At 44.8% G+C, this 22,548-nt stretch overlaps 1 protein-coding gene across 2 annotated transcripts in view; it reads right to left on the bottom strand.

The window, feature by feature from the left end:
• Positions 1-5,253: 5,253 nt before the first annotated feature.
• Positions 5,254-22,548, bottom strand: part of BMP6 (bone morphogenetic protein 6) — a 462,814-nt gene continuing 445,519 nt past the window's right edge. For both annotated transcript variants that reach the window (XM_063923119.1, XM_063923120.1), the window contains 2 exons: positions 11,494-11,604; positions 5,254-5,697 (listed from right to left, as the gene is read on the bottom strand). In XM_063923119.1, coding sequence (XP_063779189.1) covers positions 5,548-5,697; positions 11,494-11,604 — 261 coding nt within the window. In that variant the 3' untranslated portion in view covers positions 5,254-5,547. The remainder of the gene's footprint in view (positions 5,698-11,493; positions 11,605-22,548) is intronic.

The raw sequence follows: 22,548 nt of genomic DNA, 5'->3' as shown, positions 1-22,548 counted from the left end.
CCATAATGTGTTGGATTTTTTTATTTTGCCTCAAAATGTTTAAATATCTTTAAGAGTACAATCGATTCTATATCTTGTTTTGTTAATGTTGGTGCATTCAAATATATAAAAGTCCTGACCCAATTAGAAGACTTCCACTGTTTCTTTACATATGGGTTTTAAAGTGTTCAGTGGTGCTTGAACGTTTGTGAACCCTACAGCATTTTCTATATTTCTGCTTAAATTTGGCCTAAAACTACCTCAGATTTTCACACCTAATAGTTGATAAAAAGAACCAAATCAAGCAGATGAGACAAAAAAATTAGACCTGCTCATTTTTATTTTTTTTCATTGAGGAAAATGATCCAATATCGCACATCTGTGAGTGGCAAAAGTATGTGAAGCTTTAGGCTTAGCAGATATTTTGAAGGGGAATATACAGTTGGGTATTTTCAATTTATGGGATGACTATCGGTAGTTAGTGGACAGTCGTTTTTTTTAAAAGAACAGGGATCTATCAAAGTCTGATGTTCACAGCACATGTTTGTGGAAGTGTATCATGCCACTAACAAAGGAGTTTTCTGAGGACCTCAGAAGAAGAGTTTTTGATGCTTATCAGGCCTGAAAAGTTTATAAAACTATCACTAAAGAGTTTGGACTCAACCAATCAACAGTCAGACGTATTGTGTACAAATGAAGGAAATTCAAAACCATTATTACAGCCCCCATGAGTGGTTCACCAGCAAAGATCATGCCAAGAGCAAGGCGTCTAATAGTTTGCAAGGTCACAAAGGAACCCAATGTAACCTCTGAGCAACTGAAGGCCTTTCTCACTTTAGCTAATGTTAATGTTTGAGTCCTCCATCAGGAGGACACTGAACAGTAGTGTGCATGGCAGGATTGCAAGGAGAAAGCTGCTGCCCGTCTGCTGTTTGCTAAAGATAACCTGTACAAGCCAAAAGGCTACTGGAACAATGTTTTGTGGACAGAAGAACACAAAATAGAGCTTTTTGGATTAAATGAGAAGTGTTCTGTTTGGAGAAGGGAGAACACTGCATTCCAGCATAAAAACCTCATACCATCTGTGAAACACGGTGTGGTATCATGGTTTGGGCCTGTTTTGCTGCATCTGGCCCAGAACGACATGCTATCATTGATGGGACAATGAATTCTGACTTATAGGAAAATGTCAGGACATCTGTCCATGAGCTGCATTCTCCTGGGTCCCAGAGACTACAACCAGTAGCCCCTAATGTTATTACGGAGTACTCTCTCCTGGATTAAAACTGGGAAACTTTAAATTAATATCATGCTCCTGTTTTTCTCCCTGTAACTTTCATTATAAATACACATTTGTTCTGTCTGGACTGCGGAGAACTTGACTGATACTTGTCTGTGAGATTTTGATGCATTACATAAATATGGGAAATAGTATGGAAAGGTGTGTATGTAAAATGAAATGAATAATGGTTAACTCCTGGATAAATGAGACACTAACTATACTGTAAGCAATCAACATGTCGACATGGTTAGACACGTATAAAAATATTGAACTGACCTGGTTAACGAAGTATGGCTTTAAAAGAGTGATTGTCAGGTTGCACTGCAAAGTGGTTCATATTCTGTGAGATAACTATACAAAGAACTGACTATTGTAAGTAAAATATGATCACAAGAATCTTCTTCCCCCCCCCCCCCCCCCAGCTTGTCACTCACAAATGTTTGAGCGCTTGTGTGTCACGTTTTTAGAACTACATCCCTGATTGCTTGTTTGCAGCAGTTGAGGTTTGAGTAATGTTGGTTGCTTTACCTGGCATGGTTTCAGTGCATGCACTCCCTTAAAAAGAGAAGTCGATACTAATTACTCAATATTACCAAGTGATGATCGCCTTCACCCCATGCTGCAGGCTGACAGTGCTTTCCGGTTAGAGTGGGTGAGGCCAGGGCATGATGCGATTCCTGATTGTGCCATTATGGCTCTGCCACAGCAATGTATTGCGAAATGTAGGACTGTGATGGCACAATTTGTTGTACCATGCCTCCACCCACCCACCTGGACCTTCCTTTCACATAGAGGTACTTGCCAATATCTGCAAGTATGGCTTACGGTGTCAGAATCCACAGATCATCTGTGGTGGTCCAATGGTTTGGTTTAAGATGACAATGATATTCATTCACCAGATCTAAACCCAAGTAAGAATTTATGGGAGCAATACCTTTTTTAGGTTGTAAAAAAGATCAGCCTTGTCTGTTCTATAACATTTTTGTAAAATAGACACAATGCTAGGCCAAATTCTCATTAATACCCCTTTTGGACTGGCAGAGCCGGGTTGTACACGAGACCTGGCTTGAGACCCCTTTCATACTCTCGGCCTGACCCGACATATTGCCAGGTTGTTGACATCACTGCTGATGCTACAGGAGGCGGCGCTTGGAGATTATCTCCAGCGCCGCCGCCTCCTGTGCAGAAAACGGATGCTGGGTCGCCTGATCCGGCTTACCTGTTTACACTGCACGCATCCCGGGTCAATTCCAGCTTCAACCCAGGTCGTGACCTGGGATGAAATGCTGTGACGCTTGACCCTGGAAATTCTTTCTGGAACATTTCAGACTAAGCAAAAAATCCCAGGTTCATGCGTGTTCACGTGTAATAACCCAGGAAAGTTATGCTAGTCTGAAAGGGGTATCAGTGACTTCTTAGTAGGGTTTTTCTGTTCTAACGAATGGACTGAACAAAAACCTATCTCAAACATCACAAAAGAATTGTTTGTATTTAAAATACTATATAAGAAGTTGGATCCGATAGCAAATGTCTTCCTGTTTTGTATACAGGTGTGGATTGTTAGTTAAAAGGTTGACATTCTATACGAAGACACCATAGGGTAGACAGGTTCTCAAACTCGGTCCTCGGGACCCCACACGGTTCATGTTTTGCAGGTCACCTGTAGATTTTTCAAATGTGACGGTAATACACAGTACATAGAAAACGTGAACCGTGTAGGGACCTGAGGACCGAGTTTGAGAACCACTGCGGTAGACAGTCAAAAGGTCGACATAAAAAAGGCAGACACACAAGTTTTTTTTGTTTTGTTTTTGTGTGTGTGTGTTTTTACATATTTCACCCAAATTTGTTGACATGCGGGCTCACTTCGCTCACCCTGCTTCAGACAAGGTTACTGAAGGTAATGATTTTTGAAATGGTTAGTAAATGCAACAAAAGTTGTTAAAAAACATGAAAATACCATAAAAAATGTGTCAACCTTTTATCTGTCGCTATCAACCACCTCCCTTTGAATACAAATATGGCATTAATACTGCCAGGCAGCTGGTACCATGTACAATATGGATAAAACAGAATGTGGATATATTTCTTTCCTTTTTTTTTTTAAATGTTGCCTAGTGCTATCATGGCAGCTTACAGTTAAGGCTTTAAATTCCAGCCCTGTATAGATGTCCCCTTTTTGTAGCAGGGAGGTGAGTACATGTAACTGTAATGTACTGGTGTGCTGAGCATATATGCTAGGTTAGGGACTAGCAGAATATTGGGGAGTGGGGGGCTTGACAATGGGCTGCAGGCTTACATTTTTGGATCAAAATATGACCAAATCCCCTGTTTTATTTGTTACATACACACAGATTTGAAGTATATTTTTGTTAGCTTCGGTAGCAAGTCTTTCTGTTTTGTGTACATATATGGCATTAACATTGCCATACAGCTGGTAGTATGTACAGTATGGGTAAACCAGTGTGTAGGCATATTTCTTTACTGTTTTAGGTCAAAGCCTCATTAAGTGACTACACAGTAGGATTTTGCTTTTGTTTCTTTTTTCTTCGTTTCTAACCAATGGACTAAACATACAAAGAAACTATCTCAAAATATCCCAAAAGAAACACCTATACAGAATGTCCTAAAAAATACTATATAAGAAGTTGCTTGGGCAGAATGAGAAAATACCAAATTGCAAAAAGGATGAAGTGCAAAACTAACAATTGGCCTATTCCTACCTTTTGTCTTTCAAAAGTTAATTGCTACAGCTGTGTCCTAATACATCATGCCTCAATACGCCATGCTGTGGCAGATGCCTGGTGTGCGTGCGCTGACAGGTCCCATGCAACTCTGTTAGTGCCAGGCTTCTTTCTTTTGCTGAAAATGCATCTTATTTGCAACGCATAAGACATACAAGCAGACTGCTGATGAAAATGATATGCAGCATGCCTATATTGTGTGTGTGACTGCATCTGCATACGAAATACTACGTTACAGTGTTTTCTAGGAAACGCTGTAGCATAGCATTTCATATGCAGATACAGCCGCGGTCGTACAGAGAATATATATGATACGGGATGTATGTATGTGCAGAAAGGCTAGATGTGAGTGGACACATCTGTAGACAGATTTTCAGGATAATAAATTAACTCTGCAGTCATTGTCAATTAAAGTCTGATTCACTTTTTCAAATAAAGGTGCAATTGTTTACTTTTTAATTCACATTCTAAACAGATAACTTGATAAAATTAATATTATGGTATTCCTTTTATTTATTTATTTTATCCCTTAGTTGAAACATTTTATTTCCTGTACTTGTACAATGTTAAGGTCCGTTTTTTCCCACGATGGAAGACCACAAAAACAACTCGAACATAAAATATAGGGTTACTAAAGAGTTTAATGACCATTGATGAACAAATAATGACTAGGCCACAGAACCAAGTTGCTGGCAGAAGATTTTAGGAATTGTAGTTCCACAATAGGCATAGGAACACAGGTTAAGCTGTCAGTGGTTTAGTGCCTACAACGTCCCACGTAGACAAAACTACATTTACTAGAAGTTTTGAGTGCTCTTTAGGCAGTAAGCCAATTTAATCACTGACTTATGAGATGTTTAAGATTGATAAATACTGATAAAGAAAATCCCTGGGAAGGATGTTTATATTTGCGTTAAGTACAAAATCCATGTGGAGAGTTAACTCATCCAGTGCTAGGAAATATTGACCCAAAATTAAATATGTGCTTCAGATGATCTATGACAGGAAACAGGGAGTTAATACCAGAATAATATTGCACAGTATTTAGTAAATTCCCACTGACTTGTTCGAAGCAGTAATATGAGAGATGTCTGGGATACAGCTATTTACAGATGCATCAATGACCAGTGCTGCTGGTGTTACGTTCTTTTGAAAATGACTCAAATTAAGAAACTATTTTAGTAATATTCTAACTCTTCATGATTCCAGACTCCAGGACCACCAAAGCAGCACAGAGGTTAATGCATATCATATATATAAATATTATTTTAATAGAAACACAGCTTGATCCAAGCTAACTAATAATGAATTAGCAACATTTCATTTTGGAAGATTCCATTTCACTCTTGTTCATCTTGCAGTTAAAGGACCATCCCGTGTGCACAGTGTGAGTACATGTAATACACATAGCTGACCTCTATTAGTATTGCCCATCTTCCTGCTGAATTTTTCAGTCATTGTTAGCAATGCGTAATGAAATGAGAGTGCTTGTGTTGGATGGTCCTCACTCCTTTTTCTTCTAACCTCTCTGGAGATTGGCACTCAGTGACAGCCACATGCTCTCACCACCATGTTCCTGTATTTCTTCAGTATGACATTGGAGTTGTCATCAAAATAAAGCACTGAGATGGCGTTTAGCTTGGTTGGAGCACAGCATGGCTTCGGGACGTATTCGGGATTCATAAGGTGGACCTGTTCAATAAGGGGAAATATTGAAAAAGGGTCCAGCATTTGCAGTAAGAACAACATTTTTTTATAAATAATCTATCAGTTTTTTGGGGGTTTTTTGGCCACACAAGTCATTTAGTGTTTCAAAATCTAAAAGGGCAATGATTTTACTAGCCAGACTTTGCTATTATAATTATTGCCCTTTTAAATTTCTGGCATTAACATAATTGGAAATGCTGGGTGTAGAACCCGAAGCTAAGTAAAAAAACAACCTATGTCTCTATGATGTGTCACTGGTGTATTGCTAGTCAGGGTCAACCAGGCTTATGTGACTAGCTCCCATACGTACAGTGGATATGTGCACCTTTAGTTACATCCCCCTGTATTTGCCATACCAACTTTTAACCTCATGTAACTGTGTTTTGCTGCCCCCCATGAACTTCTGCACATAAGCGTATGTGGATGATGCGATAATGGCTTTATTTTAACGCGACAACTGTTTCTGTTTACCAAAAATGATTTTATATATGGGGTCTACCATGATGCAGAAGAAGCACCTAGATCATGATACTTCATGTTCATCTAGAACACACAGCTGCGCTGGACTTGTATGACAAGTTGAGAGAATTTGTAACCAGAAATGAAGAGAGGAAACGTATTTTTGGCAAAGTGTTGTAGTCCTTCATACTACTTTCTGAAGTCATGGTGTTTGTTCTAAACTTATGAAACCTTTGTAAAATATAGGTTGTTGACTAAGTATAACTACCAAGTGTTCTTTAATATACTGTAGATTATCTTAAGGGCCCCATACACTAGAGCGATTATGCCCGATTTCAGCCCAATTTGGCCCGATATATTGGGTGAAATCGGGCATTTTGGCTGTGTATCCGCTCCAATCAGATGCGCGGCCCAGTGAGCATCGGATCCTCCAGATTGAATGTGCTGCATATTCAATCTGGTCCGACCTCGTAGGCGTGGCTGGGATCGGCCAGGATCGCCCAAGATACATCGTATGTAAAAGGACAGCATACGATGTATCTTGGGCGATCCTGCCTCCCGGAAGGCTGCCGGGGTGATCGCCTGCGACATGTCAGACGGACATGTCGCAGTAATGTACGGGGCCCTTTAGTATACAGATTGTTTACTTATTTAAAAAAAAACTGTCTTCCGTTCATAAACATTTAATAAATTGTTGAACAACTATTCACATTACTTTTACCCTGAATTTCCTGCTGAGTGTCCGGTAACAAATATAACATATAGCATGTGAAATTTATAGCACATAGCATAAAGGGTGAGCAAGTGACTATAGATTTAAAAATACTCCAAATCAAATGAGATTAGGCTGTCAATGTAATCAGAATAATGAGGATGGATCAAAGGCGATAACAATAAGATAAATGTAAATATACGTCACTTGTGTGATATGAAGTCCTTTTCAAAAAGCCACTCTTTGATCGTCTCACAAATTGCAGATAATGTACATGTGGAAAAGAGAAAAATGCACAAACATAGGTGGTATGGCTTGACACGAATGTATAAACAACCCGTGAATGTCCACAAAAAGGAACCCTATAGTGCCGAACCAATTTTTGATAGAAGATGAGGATAGTATCTCGCCACCACTTCACAATATACGTGGACGTACCGAAACTCACATATAAAATAGCAGGAACAGATGTGTAAAGGTATCTTTGACACTATATCCCACGTGATATAAAGCAGAAAGGAGACTGCTCCGGATAGCGTACCCCACTCACTTGTAAAGGGGACTAATCCCACGTATCAAGGTATCTTTGAACCAGGATCAGACACGACGTCAAAAAAAAATTAAACAGATTTATTCATATAAAGTCCATAAAATGACAATCTGATACTTTTCTAACATGACAGTACTGATGTAAAACCGGATGCATCAGTTTTTGTTTTTTTTCATCTGACCTGCATGTTAATGAACATACTGGAGAGTGGAAGTGTCATAGAAAAGTATCAGATTGTCATTTTATGGACTTTATATGAATAAATCTGTGGGATATAGTGTGGGATATAAAGATACCTTCACACATCTGTTCCTGCTATTTTATATGTGAGTTTCGGTACGTCCACGTATATTGTGAAGTGGTGGCGAGATACTATCCTCATCTTCTATCAAAAATTGGTTCGGCACAATAGGGTTCCTTTTTCTGGACATTCACGGGTTGTTTATACATTCGTGTCAAGCAATACCACCCATGTTTGTGCATTTTTCTCTTTTCCACATGTACATTATCTGGAATTTGTGAGACGATCAATGAGTGGCTTTTTGAAAAGGACTTCATATCACACAAGTGACGTATATTTACATTTATCTTATTGTTATCGCCTTTGATCTATCCTCATATTGCATGTTTTAGATTATTGTTTGCGATCTGTTATTTTGGGCGGATCTATTTAGATTGGGCTGACAACTTTGCGCCAGAATTCACACTTGTGTTTTCTTCTGTAATCAGAATAATACCTAGGTTAATGACTATGAAAATTTACATTTTTAAGATGAACAATTGAATTTATCTATCTTTCGAACAGCTATTGTACTAAATGGTAGTTAATAATAATATTAATATTTATTTAATAATGAATAAATACATTTTTATAGTAAAATAAAAAATGAAACTGGGGTTGGCCAACCCCAGAAACACTGTCAAAAATTAACAGAGGATTGGGAGTCTTTGTATATCTACAGTTTGTCGTAAACAAGATACCAGTCATGAGAAAAAGGGGCTTCAGGCCCTATAGTAGTCCTTGGCCTTTTGCCCCTCCATGATAATTTTCATTCCAACGTCCTTTTCAGCTAAGCAGATCTATGTAGTGTGCAACCACACATCCACCAGCAGCCACACACTATAAATGAGCTGCGCTGCTGACATTTTTTTGCTTAGCTGCAATGGTTTTGCTTAGCTGCAATGGTTTAAACTAACAATTACTACTAGCTTCATAAACTCAGAATTAGGGGTTTCCTATGCAGGAGCAAATGGCTCCATGTGTTAGGTGTCTGCCTGTGGTGTATGAGGGTGTGAGTTCAAGTATGGCATGCCAAGCTAATACAGGGGGATAGAGCTGAATGACAAGGTGATACAGGGGGATAGAACAGGGACGGAGGGGGGAGGGGGGGGGGGGGTTATTCAGACCTGATCGCTAGGGTGCATTTTTTGCATCCCTGCGATCAGGTAGTTGCCACCTACAGGGGGAGGGTATTAGCTGTGTGCAGGTGTGCGATTGCATAGGTAGCAGAATTGCACAAACATAAGTTTGTGCAGTTTCTGCTCAGCCCAGGACTTACTTAGCCGCTGCGATGATCGGGGCCGGAGCAGACGTTAGAATCCCTCCCTCCAACTGCCTGGTCCCTCCTGCATTTTTCCGACACTCCTTTAAAACGGTCAGTTGCCACCCACAAACACCCTCTTCCTGTCAATCTCCTTGCGATCCCCATTGCTGCAGTCCATCGCGCCTGTGCATTGCAATGCATACGCATGCTCAGTTCAGACTTGATCGCAGCCTGTGAGAAAATGGGTCTGAATCGTCATTCAGGGGCCGATCATGTCTGAATCGGCCCCTGAATGACAAGCTGCACATACATCACAGTGACTGGAAGTATAGGAATATTGTATAGGAGGTTTTTGTTCAAATTTGTTTTGTTAAGTACAGTAGCTAGTTTACTGGAAACCATGTGTTCCGGAACCAATGTTTAGAACCTCAAAACGTTTTATGCCCAATGGTAAAAATATCCATACTAAGAATGTTTTCTTTAAATGTCCCATCCCATGTTGCTTGTTTCTGTGGACGGGGTGCAATATGCTGCATGCTTTTCATTGCATAATCTTGTTTACACAACTTGCCCATATACATCCCCTTGTATAGCCTGCATTTTCCCCTGTCATGGTTAATTGACTTTTCCTCCAAGACTGTTTTAAACAGGGCAGAAGCAGCATTGTGTGTGAATCTCATCCATTTCTAGCAGATGTAACAAACAGAACATATACAGTATATACAGTTTAGTTTTGGAGAGGGGGGGGTTATATATATTTTTTCTTATAAAGTAATTTTGGTTTTGGGTGCAGTTTTTCTCAAGATGAAATAACCTATAAAATTATTTGAGGAACAACTGTAATTTGACTTTCCTTAGTCAAGAGTTAATCTCAGTTTATTTAAAATAATTTGTAATATAATAAAGATTATAATGGTATGTGCTTAAGGATTTTACATTCTAATGCAACAAAATTTCAATACAGGTACACCACCGATAATCTGGCACACTCTGTTGTGGCACTGTGCCGGATTATCAATTTTGCCGGATTATCAGTGGTATCACCGATGGAGGTGTTGGTGGCATCTTGATCCCCTCTCCCCTGCAACCTAATTCTACTGAGCATGCCTCTCACAGCCTTACTCCAAGCCTGCAGCCCGACTCCCTGCCCCGCAGCTGGACTACCCACCGACAGCCTGACCCGCCACTGCAGCCTGACTACCTGCCTGCAGCCTGACTCTACCCCCCATCCACCCCTTGCAGCCTAACTAAGGTTCCTGCTGCCTATTTAAACCCTCCCTCAGCCTATCTAAGCCCACCCACAGCTTAATTACCACCCACCGCCTAACTTTCTCCTGGCACCTGATGTGTCTGAATTAAAAGAGGTGCTGGACCATCAGGTGCCGGAAAATCGAGGGTCTACCTGTATAATGGAGATTCATCACAGCTCCCCTTTTCCAAAATTGGAGACAATACGTCAAGGCATTAGGTTCCTCGTTAAGATTATGAACTTGTATAAATGTTGTTGTCGTTCTAATTTTGGAAATACTTTCATATCATGCTTAAAATTCACACTACATTTATTAGTCTCATAAGCAAATAATATCTACCATATAGCATCGGTGCAAAAGCGGCAAGTTACCTAATCTGGTAGCGAGGTGTTAGTTCCCGACAAGCTGACCTGGTTACCTGCTCTCCTTCCTACCTGTTGAGCTCTGCATTTTATTTATGGTGACTCCCGCCAGTATCAGTAGTACCAGGTGCCTGTACTACTGATAATTTTTTCTTGAAAAAGCCACCGGTGAAACGCGCGTCGGAACTTCTTCCAGGGGGTACAGTTTTGCACACAAAGGACCCCCACTGCACCATGACCCCTCCACAATTTTGACCTCACAATAGCGATCATGGCTGCTGCTATCAGGTACCTTATCTTTCTCCCTGCATTCTTGTTACGTGTTCCCTGGCTTTTCTTCCCTGCATTGCATGTTTGCATCAGAGAATTAGCAGCCAGGTAAACTCTAACAGCAGATGCAGCCATTTACTTTGCCTTTATCCAGTTACTCTCATCCCCATTCACTGTTCAGCACATAGGGGAAAGCGGACAACTTGGCATATAAGGGCCTAATTCAGACCTGGTTTTGCCCATTAGCTAACAAATTTGCTGCTGCCCTAGGTACACAGTCTCTCTATTTCATTATCTTGTCCAGAATAAGCTATTGAGCTGAACCATTTTTCTAACATTGATATATTTTTGGCATGAACCTGTGGTTTGTGGTGTTTTTCTCTATAACCTTTGTTATCACTCACCTATTTTGTCTTACACCTTTATACTGTAATTTACTAATTTTACACATCACCATATATAACATCTTTCTCTCCTCCCTCTTTTCTTCTCTTTTTATACCAAACAGCAATAAATACCAGTATACTGATGGTGGAGTTCAGCAACAACTCTTCCAGTGTCTGCAGGAACTTGCCACAGTAGGTCTCGACTCTCCGTAGCCTGCTGGAGGTACAGGGTAATAATGATTACTCACCAGAGTCTGCACAATAGCGTGGTTTGTGGCATTCATATGGGCATTGAGTGGGAATGAGCATTCTCCGCCACAGTAATTTGCAGAATAGCCTTTTGGTGCTATTATCCAGTCCTGTAACACATAATCATACAGTAAAGCGTTAGTTGCTAGGTAATCAAAGATGGATATTGTTAAACAATAAATTCTGTGTGAGATACCATAGACTAAATATAAACTATGTGGTGGCATATTAAGCATTGTCTTGCAGGGAAGTGAAATCCATGTTTTAGGACTAAGCCAAACACCTAATTTTTTTACAATAACTACATTTTCTTGAATACAACCCATAATTTGTTCTCGCATGTGCATGTTAGAAAAAGAGTTATGTGTAAATCGATCTCCTGGGCTTGATAAACGCTGGTTCTGTGCATTAAATTAGGACAGAAACTGGATGGATTTGGACGAAAACATCACAGAGTGGTAATATTGGATCCCAGAAGACATACTAAAGAGATAAGGTCCTAATCGGACCTCCTGGGGGGAATGTAACAGGGCATGAAAATGATAACGTGAGATATTTTGTAAGCGTTCTCCTGTTTTTTTTAAAGTGCCAATCATTTACATGGCAAAATCAACCTGGTTTTGCCATGTAAATGATTTCCACTTTAAAAAAAAAAAAAAAAAAAAGCAGGAGAACTGATTTTAACCCCCTCCCACTGGGAGGCTTGTTGAGCCATCATTCAGGTGTTTACTCTGCATAAGAGACTTAGGACTTGAGAGAATATTGATTTTCCAGCAGGATAATGACCCAAAGCATCTGTGAAAACTGCTGTCCAACAATTCCCCATTCAACTTCATGGAACTAGATCAATATTACAAAGAAGAATGAACCTGGTTCAGAGTTGTACGCTATGGCTTTTGCAGCTGCTATCCTATACCCAGATACTGTGAGACAATGTGCAAATGCCGCAGTACTAAGCAACCCTAAGGTCGTGCAGAACTGAGACACTGGAGCCATGTTTTCTGAATATGAGATTGCAGTCGCAGGTTGAGACACACCTTAAAAATGGTCATGACATCCCTATGTTTTTGCCGCCACTTCGCATTACCTCCCAGAATGATCAAAAAAAGTGAGAACACGTGGCGCTACCGTATCCACAAAAACACCATAAATGGCAAATAAATATTCACAAGAACTGGGAGAGAATGCAATACTCCTTCACTTACACAAATGTAAATGGTTCTAAAACAAAGAAGATAAACACAATAGTGCAATAAAAGATGATAATGATCCAAAATGGACTTTTATTGGTTCCACTCACATAGCTGGAATTAATCTACGCATATCATCCTCATATAAGATATCTCCAAGCAGTGGCGTATCTATAATGGGTGCAGTGTGTGCGGTGCACACAGGCCCGCACCGCACACACTGCACCCATTTCTCCTATACTTACCTTTCCAGAGTCCATCGCTGACTGTGTGTGGACCCCCTCCTCTCCTGTAGCCGCCACTGCCGCTGCTAGCGAACTGAGCACTAGAGACTCTGGCACAGTGCCAGAGTCCACAGCGCATACGTAGGCGTTTGAAAAAATGGCGCAGTGGCCATTTTTCTGAGTCCTGCGCATGCGCTGTAGACTCTGGCACTCAGGGCGCTAGCAGCAGCGGTGACGGCTACGAGAGAGGAGGGGGCCCAAACATGGAGTCTGCATACGGGTCCCCTCCTCTCTAGAGACGCCCCTGTCTCCAAGAGTTATCAGCAGGATGCTGGAAACTTAAAAAAGACAAATATAGTGCAATATAGCCTTAAAAAAGACAAATTTTAATACAAAATGCACTCACAATTTTAAAAACATAAAAAGGCTTATATCACCACTCGGATGGTGTAACCAGCTTGGTATCCCACCACTGTATAGACCCGGAGTCCCTCTGCGTCCAAATGGAAGAATGTATAATCCAAGTCCAGGGTGTGCTACAGTATGTGCTCACATTGCACAGTGCTGCGTGCCCACTCTGTGCGCCGGGATTGCCTGCCGTCGAGAGACAGGTGAGGGAGGGGGATGATGGCGGGGTATGGGTAACAGATGAGAAGCGGGACCTGTGCTGTGTACGGGGTAAATGGAGGGGGGCAGTGGGGACTGTGGTGTCCGGCCCCTGGCATGGTGTTGGTCTCATCCCCGGTGTTACGGTGTAGTGCTCTGTGTGCTGAGTAATGTGCGCTGCTGCTGTACCCTGAGAGCTGCATGGATCTTGCCTGTCTCCTTTATATACTATATTGTGATGATGGACCGTAACTAAGGGGGGGCTAGGGGGTCACGCGCCCCGGGCGCTGGAATGTGGGGGCGCTAGGGAGGCTGTTTCTGCAGCCAAAATCTCTGGTTGCCGCGGAGGTGAGGGAGAGAGGACGGAGACAGTAGTCTGGCCGGCGCGGTTGAGCAGAGCCGAGCCTGGGACTGATGAGAGCACACTGGCTGGCGGCTGCAGTCAGTCAGTGACAGTGAATGAGTCACTGTCACTGACGCTGCAGCATTCCGCACTGGACTCTGCAGGCTCCTCTGACAGGGGAGCTTTCACGGAGACAGCATGTCTCCAGGAGCCATGAGCCCACAGCCCTCCCCCATGCCTGGGAACAGGGGGAGGCACACAACGCAGCAGCGTGGACTGTGAACGAGGGGCAGCTGTGACAGAGAGAGATTTATTATGAGGTATGTTTCTCTACCTGGCAGACAGCTCCTCCTCTACAATGTGTATGTGTTTGTGTGTGTGTCATTGTTCCTCTGGTCCCTATACAGTGTGTGTGTGTGTGTGTGTGTGTGTGTGTGTGTGTGTGTGTGTGTGTGTGTGTGTGTGTGTGTGTCAGTGTTCCTGTGGTCCCTATACAGTGTGTGTGTGTTAGTGTGCGTCTGATCCGATTCCCTATACAGTGTGTGTGTCAGTGTTCCTGTGGTCCCTATACTGTGTGTGTGTGTGTGTGTGTGTGTGTGTGTGTGTGTGTGTGTGTGTGTGTGTTGTGTCAGTGTGTATCTGGTCCCTACACATTTTGTGTGTGTCAGTGTACATCTTGTCCCTATACAGTGTGTGTCAGTGTGCGTCTGGTCCCTATACAGTGTGTGTGTGTGTGTGTGTGTGTGTGTGTGTGTGTGTGTGTGTGTGTGTGTGTTGTGTGTGTGTGTGTGTGTCAGTGTGCATCTTGTCCCTATACAGTGTGTCAGTGTGCATCTGGTCCCTATACAGTGTGTGTGTGTGTGTGTGTACATCTGGTCCCTATATATTCTGTGTGTGTGTCAGTGTACATCTGGTCCCTATACCGGGTTCACTACGGCTGGCCGGCGGTCGGGCTCCCTACGGGCACGGTGGCGCGCTACACTATTTTATTCTCCCTCTATGGGGGTCGTGGACCCCCACGAGGGAAAATAATTGTCGGTATGCCGGCTGTCGGGCTCCCGGCGCCGGTATACTGAGCGCCGGGAGCCCGACCGCCGGCAAACAGAAGACCACCCCCTATACCGTGTGTGTGTCAATGTGGTCATATACAATCTGTTTTTGTGTCAGGGTGCCCCTGGTCTGTGTGTGGGTGTCTGAGTTCCCCTGGGACCTGCACCATATGTGTGATAGTGTGCCCCCTATATAATCTATCTAATGTGTATACGCAGCTCCTCTGTGGTGTAACGTGCATAAGCGGCTGTAGTGTGGCAGAGGCTCCTCTGTGGTGTAACGTGTGGGATTTTATATATATATATATATATATATATATATAAAATTGTATTTTCTCTGACGTCCTAGTGGATGCTGGGGACTCCGTCAGGACCATGGGGAATAGCGGCTCCGCAGGAGACAGGGCACAAAATTTAAAAGTTTGACCACTAGGTGGTGTGTACTGGCTCCTCCCCCTATGACCCTCCTCCAAGCCTCAGTTAGGTTTTTGTGCCCGTCCGAGCAGGGTGCAATCTAGGTGGCTCTCATAAAGAGCTGCTTAGAGTAAAAGTTTTGATAGTTTTATTATTTTCAGTGAGTCCTGCTGGCAACAGGCTCACTGCAACGAGGGACCTAGGGGAGAAGAAGTGAACTCACCTGCGTGCAGGATGGATTTGCTTCTTAGGCTACTGGACACTAGCTCCAGAGGGACGATCACAGGTACAGCCTGGGTGGGTCACCGGAGCCGCGCCGCCGACCCCCTTGCAGATGCCGAAGTAAGAAGAGGTCCAGAAACCGGCGGCTGAAGGCTTTTCAGTCTTCATGAGGTAGCGCACAGCACTGCAGCTGTGCGCCATTGCGCTCAGGCACACTTCACACCGGCGGTCACTGAGGGTGCAGGGCGCTGGGGGGGGCGCCCTGGGCAGCAATGTTAATACCTTTCTGGCTAAAAAGAATACATCACATATAGTCCATGAGGCTATATGGATGTATTTCACCCCTGCCAGGTCTCAGAAAAACCGGGAGAAGAGCCCGCCGGAATAGGGGGCGGGGCCTATCTCCTCAGCACACAGCGCCATTTTCCTACACAGCTCCGCTGCTAGGAAGGCTCCCAGGCTCTCCCCTGCACTGCACTACAGAAACAGGGTAAAAAACAGAGAGGGGGGGGCATTTTTTGGCGATATTATATATATTTAAGCAGCTATAAGGAAACAACACTTATATAAGGTTGTTCCTATATAATTATAGCGCTTTGGTGTGTGCTGGCAAACTCTCCCTCTGTCTCCCCAAAGGGCTAGTGGGGTCCTGTCTTCTATCAGAGCATTCCCTGTGTGTCTGCTGTGTGTCGGTACGTGTGTGTCGACATGTATGAGGACGATGTTGGTGTGGAGGCGGAGCAATTGCCGGTAATGGTGATGTCACCCCCTAGGGAGTCGACACCGGAATGGATGGCTTTGTTTATGGAATTACGTGATAATGTCAGCACGCTGCAAAAGTCGGTTGACGACATGAGACGACCGGCAAACCAGTTGGTACCTGTACAGGCGTCTCAAACACCGTCAGGGGCTGTAAAACGCCCTTTGCCTCAGTCGGTCGACACAGACCCAGACACGGACACCGAATCTAGTGTCGACGGTGAAGAAACGAACGTATTTTCCAGTAGGGCCACACGTTATATGATCACGGCAATGAAGGAGGCTTTGCATATCTCTGATACTGCAAGTACCACAAAAAGGGGTATTATGTGGGGTCTGAAAAAACTACCTGTAGTTTTTCCTGAATCAGAGGAATTGAATGACGTGTGTGATGAAGCGTGGGTTACCCCTGATAAAAAACTGCTAATTTCAAAGAAGTTATTGGCGTTATACCCTTTCCCGCCAGAGGTTAGGGCGCGCTGGGAAACACCCCCTAGGGTGGACAAGGCGCTCACACGTTTATCCAAACAAGTGGCGTTACCGTCTCCTGATACGGCCGCCCTCAAGAATCCAGCTGATAGGAGGCTGGAAAATACTCTAAAAAGTATATACACACATACTGGTGTTATACTGCGACCAGCAATCGCCTCAGCCTGGATGTGCAGTGCTGGGGTGGCTTGGTCGGATTCCCTGACTGAAAATATTGATACCCTGGATAGGGACAGTATTTTATTGACTATAGAGCAATTAAAGGATGCATTCCTTTATATGCGAGATGCACAGAGGGATATCTGCACTCTGGCATCAAGAGTAAGTGCGATGTCCATATCTGCCAGAAGAAGTCTATGGACACGACAGTGGTCAGGCGATGCGGATTCCAAACGGCATATGGAAGTATTGCCGTATAAAGGGGAGGAATTATTTGGGGTCGGTCTATCGGATTTGGTAGCCACGGCAACAGCCGGGGCGTCCACCTTTTTACCTCAAGTCCCCTCCCAGCAGAAAAAGACGCAGTCTTTTCAGCCGCAGTCCTTTCGTTCCTATAAGAACAGGCGAGCAAAAGGACATTCATATTTGACCCGAGGCACAGGAAAGGGTAAGAGACTGCAGCAAGCAGCCCCTTCCCAGGAGCAGAAGTCCTCCCCGGCTTCTGCAAAGGCCTCAGCATGACGCTGGGACCTTACAAGCGGACTCAGGGGCGGTGGGGGGTCGCCTCAAGAATTTCAGCGCACAGTGGGCTCACTCGCAGGTGGACCCCTGGATCCTGCAGGTAGTATCTCAGGGTTACAGGTTGGAATTCGAGAAGTCTCCCCCTCGCCGGTTCCTAAAATCTGCTTTGCCAACGTCTCCCTCAGACAGGGCGACGGTATTGGAAGCCATTCACAAGCTGTATTCTCAGCAGGTGATAATCAAGGTACCCCTTCTACAACAGGGAAAGGGGTATTACTCCACGCTATTTGTGGTACCGAAGCCGGACGGCTCGGTAAGACCTATTCTAAATCTGAAATCTCTGAACCTGTACATACAAAGATTCAAGTTCAAGATGGAGTCACTCAGAGCAGTGATAGCGAATCTGGAAGAAGGGGATTTTATGGTGTCCTTGGACATCAAGGATGCTTACCTTCATGTCCCAATTTGCCCTTCACACCAAGGGTACCTCAGGTTCGTGGTACAAAACTGTCATTATCAGTTTCAGACGCTGCCGTTTGGATTGTCCACGGCACCCAGGGTCTTTACCAAGGTAATGGCCGAAATGATGATCCTTCTTCGAAGAGAAGGCGTATTAATTATCCCTTACTTGGACGATCTCCTGATAAGGGCAAGATCCAGAGAACAGCGGGAGGTCGGAGTAGCACTAACTCAAGTAGTGCTCCAACAGCACGGGTGGATTCTGAATTTTCCAAAATCCCAACTGATCCCGACGACACGTCTGCTGTTCCTAGGGATGATTCTGGACACTGTTCAGAAAAAGGTATTTCTTCCGGAGGAGAAAGCCAGGGAGTTATCCGAACTCGTCAGGAACCTCCTAAAACCAGGGACAGTGTCTGTGCATCAATGCACAAGAGTCCTGGGAAAAATGGTGGCTTCTTACGAAGCGATTCCATTCGGCAGATTCCATGCACGAATTTTTCAGTGGGATCTGCTAGACAAATGGTCCGGATCGCATCTGCAGATGCATCAGCGGATAAAATTGTCGACAAGGACAAGGGTCTCTCTGCTATGGTGGTTGCAGAGTGCTCATCTGTTAGAGGGCCGCAGATTCGGCATACAGAACTGGGTCCTAGTGACCACGGATGCCAGCCTGAGAGGCTGGGGAGCGGTCACACAAGGAAGAAACTTCCAGGGTGTGTGGTCAAGCCTGGAAACGTCTCTTCACATAAATATACTGGAACTAAGAGCAATCTACAATGCTCTAAGCCTGGCAAAACCTCTGCTTCAGGGTCAGCCGGTGTTGATCCAGTCGGACAACATCACGGCAGTCGCCCACGTAAACAGACAGGGCGGCACAAGAAGCAGGAGGGCAATGGCAGAAGCTGCAAGGATTCTTCGCTAGGCGGAAAATCATGTGATAGCACTGTCAGCAGTGTTCACCACATGATTGTAGTCCATTGGGAAAGACCAATGGTGGACATGATGGCGTCCCGCCTCAACAAAAAACTGGACAGGTATTGCGCCAGGTCAAGAGACCCTCAGGCAATAGCTGTGGACGCTCTGGTAACACCATGGGTGTACCAGTCAGTGTATGTGTTCCCTCCTCTGCCTCTCATACCCAAGGTACTGAGAATTATACGGCAAAGGGGAGTAAGAACGATACTAGTGGCTCCGGACTGGCCAAGAAGGACTTGGTACCCGGAACTTCAGGAGATGCTCACGGAAGATCCGTGGCCTCTACCTCTAAGAAGGGATCTGCTTCAGCAGAGACCGTGTCTATTCCAAGACTTACCGCGGCTGCGTTTGACGGCATGGCGGTTGAACGCCGGATCCTAAGGGAAAAAGGCATTCCGGAAGAGGTCATCCCTACCCTGGTCAAAGCCAGGAAGGAGGTGACTGCACAACATTATCACCGCATTTGGAGAAAATATGTTGCATGGTGTGAGGCCAGGAAGGCCCCGACAGAGGAATTTCAACTGGGTCGATTCCTACATTTCCTGCAAACAGGATTATCTATGGGCCTCAAATTAGGGTCCATTAAGGTTCAAATTTCGGCCCTGTCGATTTTCTTCCAGAAAGAATTGGCTTCAGTTCCTGAAGTCCAGACTTTTGTAAAAGGAGTACTACATATACAGCCCCCGGTTGTGCCCCCAGTGGCACCGTGGGATCTCAATGTAGTTTTGGATTTTCTCAAATCCCATTGGTTTGAGCCACTCAAATCGGTAGATTTGAAATATCTTACATGGAAAGTAACCATGCTACTGGCCCTGGCTTCAGCCAGGAGAGTGTCGGAATTGGCGGCTTTATCGTATAAAAGCCCATATCTGATTTTCCATTCGGACAGGGCAGAATTGAGGACGCGTCCTCATTTTCTGCCTAAGGTGGTATCAGCGTTTCACCTGAACCAGCCTATTGTGGTGCCTGCGGCTACTAGCGATTTGGAGGATTCCAAGTTGCTGGACGTTGTCAGAGCATTGAAAATATATATTTCAAGGACGGCTGAGTCAGAAAATCTGACTCGCTGTTTATACTGTATGCACCCAACAAGCTGGGTGCTCCTGCTTCTAAGCAGACGATTGCTCGTTGGATTTGTAGCACAATTCAACTGGCACATTCTGTGGCAGGCCTGCCACAGCCTAAATCTGTCAATGCCCACTCCACAAGGAAGGTGGGCTCATCTTGGGCGGCTGCCCGAGGGGTCTCGGCATTACAACTCTGCCGAGCAGCTACGTGGTCAGGGGAGAACACGTTTGTAAAATTCTACAAATTTGATACCCTGGCTAAGGAGGACCTGGAGTTCTCTCATTCGGTGCTGCAGAGTCATCCGCACTCTCCCGCCCGTTTGGGAGCTTTGGTATAATCCCCATGGTCCTGACGGAGTCCCCAGCATCCACTAGGACGTCAGAGAAAATAAGAATTTACTCACCGGTAATTCTATTTCTCGTAGTCCGTAGTGGGATGCTGGGCGCCCATCCCAAGTGCGGATTGTCTGCAATACTTGTACATAGTTATTGTTACAAAAAAATCGGGTTGTTTATTGTTGTGAGCCATCTTTTCAGAGGCTCCTACGTTATCATACTGTTAACTGGGTTCAGATCACAAGTTGTACGGTGTGATTGTGTGGCTGGTATGAGTCTTACCCGGGATTCAAAATCCTTCCTTATTGTGTACGCTCGTCCGGGCACAGTATCCTAACTGAGGCTTGGAGGAGGGTCATAGGGGGAGGAGCCAGTACACACCACCTAGTGGTCAAACTTTAAAATTTTGTGCCCTGTCTCCTGCGGAGCCGCTATTCCCCATGGTCCTGACGGAGTCCCCAGCATCCACTACGGACTACGAGAAATAGAATTACCGGTGAGTAAATTCTTATTTTAATTATACTTTTTTTTTAAACTTTGCGGGGGGGCGCAGATTTACTATCTTGCCCCGGGTGAGAGCAACCCTAGTTTCGACCCTGTGATGGTGCAGTCTGCATTATGCTCTTCTTATGTACTGACACCTAAATCTAATCCAGTTGTTGCTGGCACAATGTATTCTGCTCAGCAGCTAGAAGTATCTCAGGGTATGTAATTTTGCCTGGGGATCAGTATGATTTACCAGCGAACGGGATACCAGCTGTCAATATCCCGACAGTGGCATCCTGCCAGCCAGACTGCGGCAGTGGGGCGAGTGCAAAGAGTCCCCTTGCGGGCTACACTCGCCACGCTGTGCTCGCCACAGGATCTATTCCCACTCTATGGTTGTCATGGGCACCCACAAGTGGGAATAGCCCTGCTGAGCCGGGAATCCGGCTGGAGGCATTGCCAGGTGTCAGGATTACGGTGTCAGTATACTGACTGCCGGGATCCCAACAGCCGGCAAATTGACTGCATCCCATTCACATGTGTCCCACTATGTGTCCTTAATAATACCATATAAATGGGGCAGCGGTGTTCATAATACCTCCTTATTAATCAGATATACATGAGATCCGGTGAAGATGCCAGCTGTCGGGATCCCAGCAGCCATAATCCTGACGGAATCCCGACACCCATCAGAATACCGATGCCGGTATCTCAAAAAGGTCAGGACACCGCTTAAATCCCGACAGCCGGCATTTCAACCATGAGTATAGCGGGAGGGTTAGGTTTAGGGCCGGGAGTGTGTGTGTGTGTGTGTGTGGGGGGGTGTTAGGTTTAGGTGTCACCCCGGGAGGTTAGGGCTATGCTGTGTGGAGGGGGCTTAGGGTTAGGCACCAAAGGGGGAAGCTAGGGTAAGGCTGCAGAAAGGGAGGGTTAAGGGGTCGGGGAGAACAGACCTGTTGGGATTTCAATTGTCGGAATGCCGGCGTTGGTATACTGAACGCCGGCATCCCAACCGCTAGTAAATTATACCTAACCTAGGAACACCTATATTACACACACTAGTGTTTGCCCTTGCACCCTCTACCCCCAGCTCAATCTAACTTCTCCCTGCCTCTACTCCATCTCTAACCAAATTCTCCCTGCCTCTCTCCCATAATATGTGATGGGACCCTGAAACAGTGGAGTAGGACCCACATTTTTTAAAGTTATGGGTCCCTGGGACCCACAAATTTTTTCGCTCACCGCAATCGCTGGGGAGGTGGCTAGCCAGATGAGGCCATGTCGCTGCCAGCATCTGCTTCTTATATTGCGGTTGTACTGGCACCAGTGGCCGTGTTCTGACTGACATTCTGAGCATCAATAGGGCTGCACTAAGGTTCATTGTGCGACCGATGTCCATTTGTTGGTGTGTCATTGTATGCAAGCTGATCTGAGATGCAGTCAGTGGGTAGTTTTGCTGCAAACAAAGTTTGAGTTGCTTATTAAAGAGATTAGTCAGGCTGGTCACGAATGTATGAGTCAATGTTTCAATGCCTTTATTGTGGCATTTTCATCAGGACATAAACACAGCTTACCTAAATACCAACACCATCCAGTGAATGCACACCACGCTCTGGTGCAGGGCCACCCACCCGGCCAGTGGCGCTATGTGAATGACATCATCGGAGAGGCGGTGGAACTCACTTACCATGCCACCTACCCCCCCTCGTAATCACATTAAACAGAGCCAGGGCCAGTGTTTTTGCCCCCCC

Source organism: Pseudophryne corroboree, chromosome 5 (assembly GCF_028390025.1).
Source record: "Pseudophryne corroboree isolate aPseCor3 chromosome 5, aPseCor3.hap2, whole genome shotgun sequence".
In the NCBI taxonomy this organism is placed as follows: domain Eukaryota; kingdom Metazoa; phylum Chordata; class Amphibia; order Anura; family Myobatrachidae; genus Pseudophryne; species Pseudophryne corroboree.
This window is presented reverse-complemented; position numbering and strand designations above follow the sequence as displayed.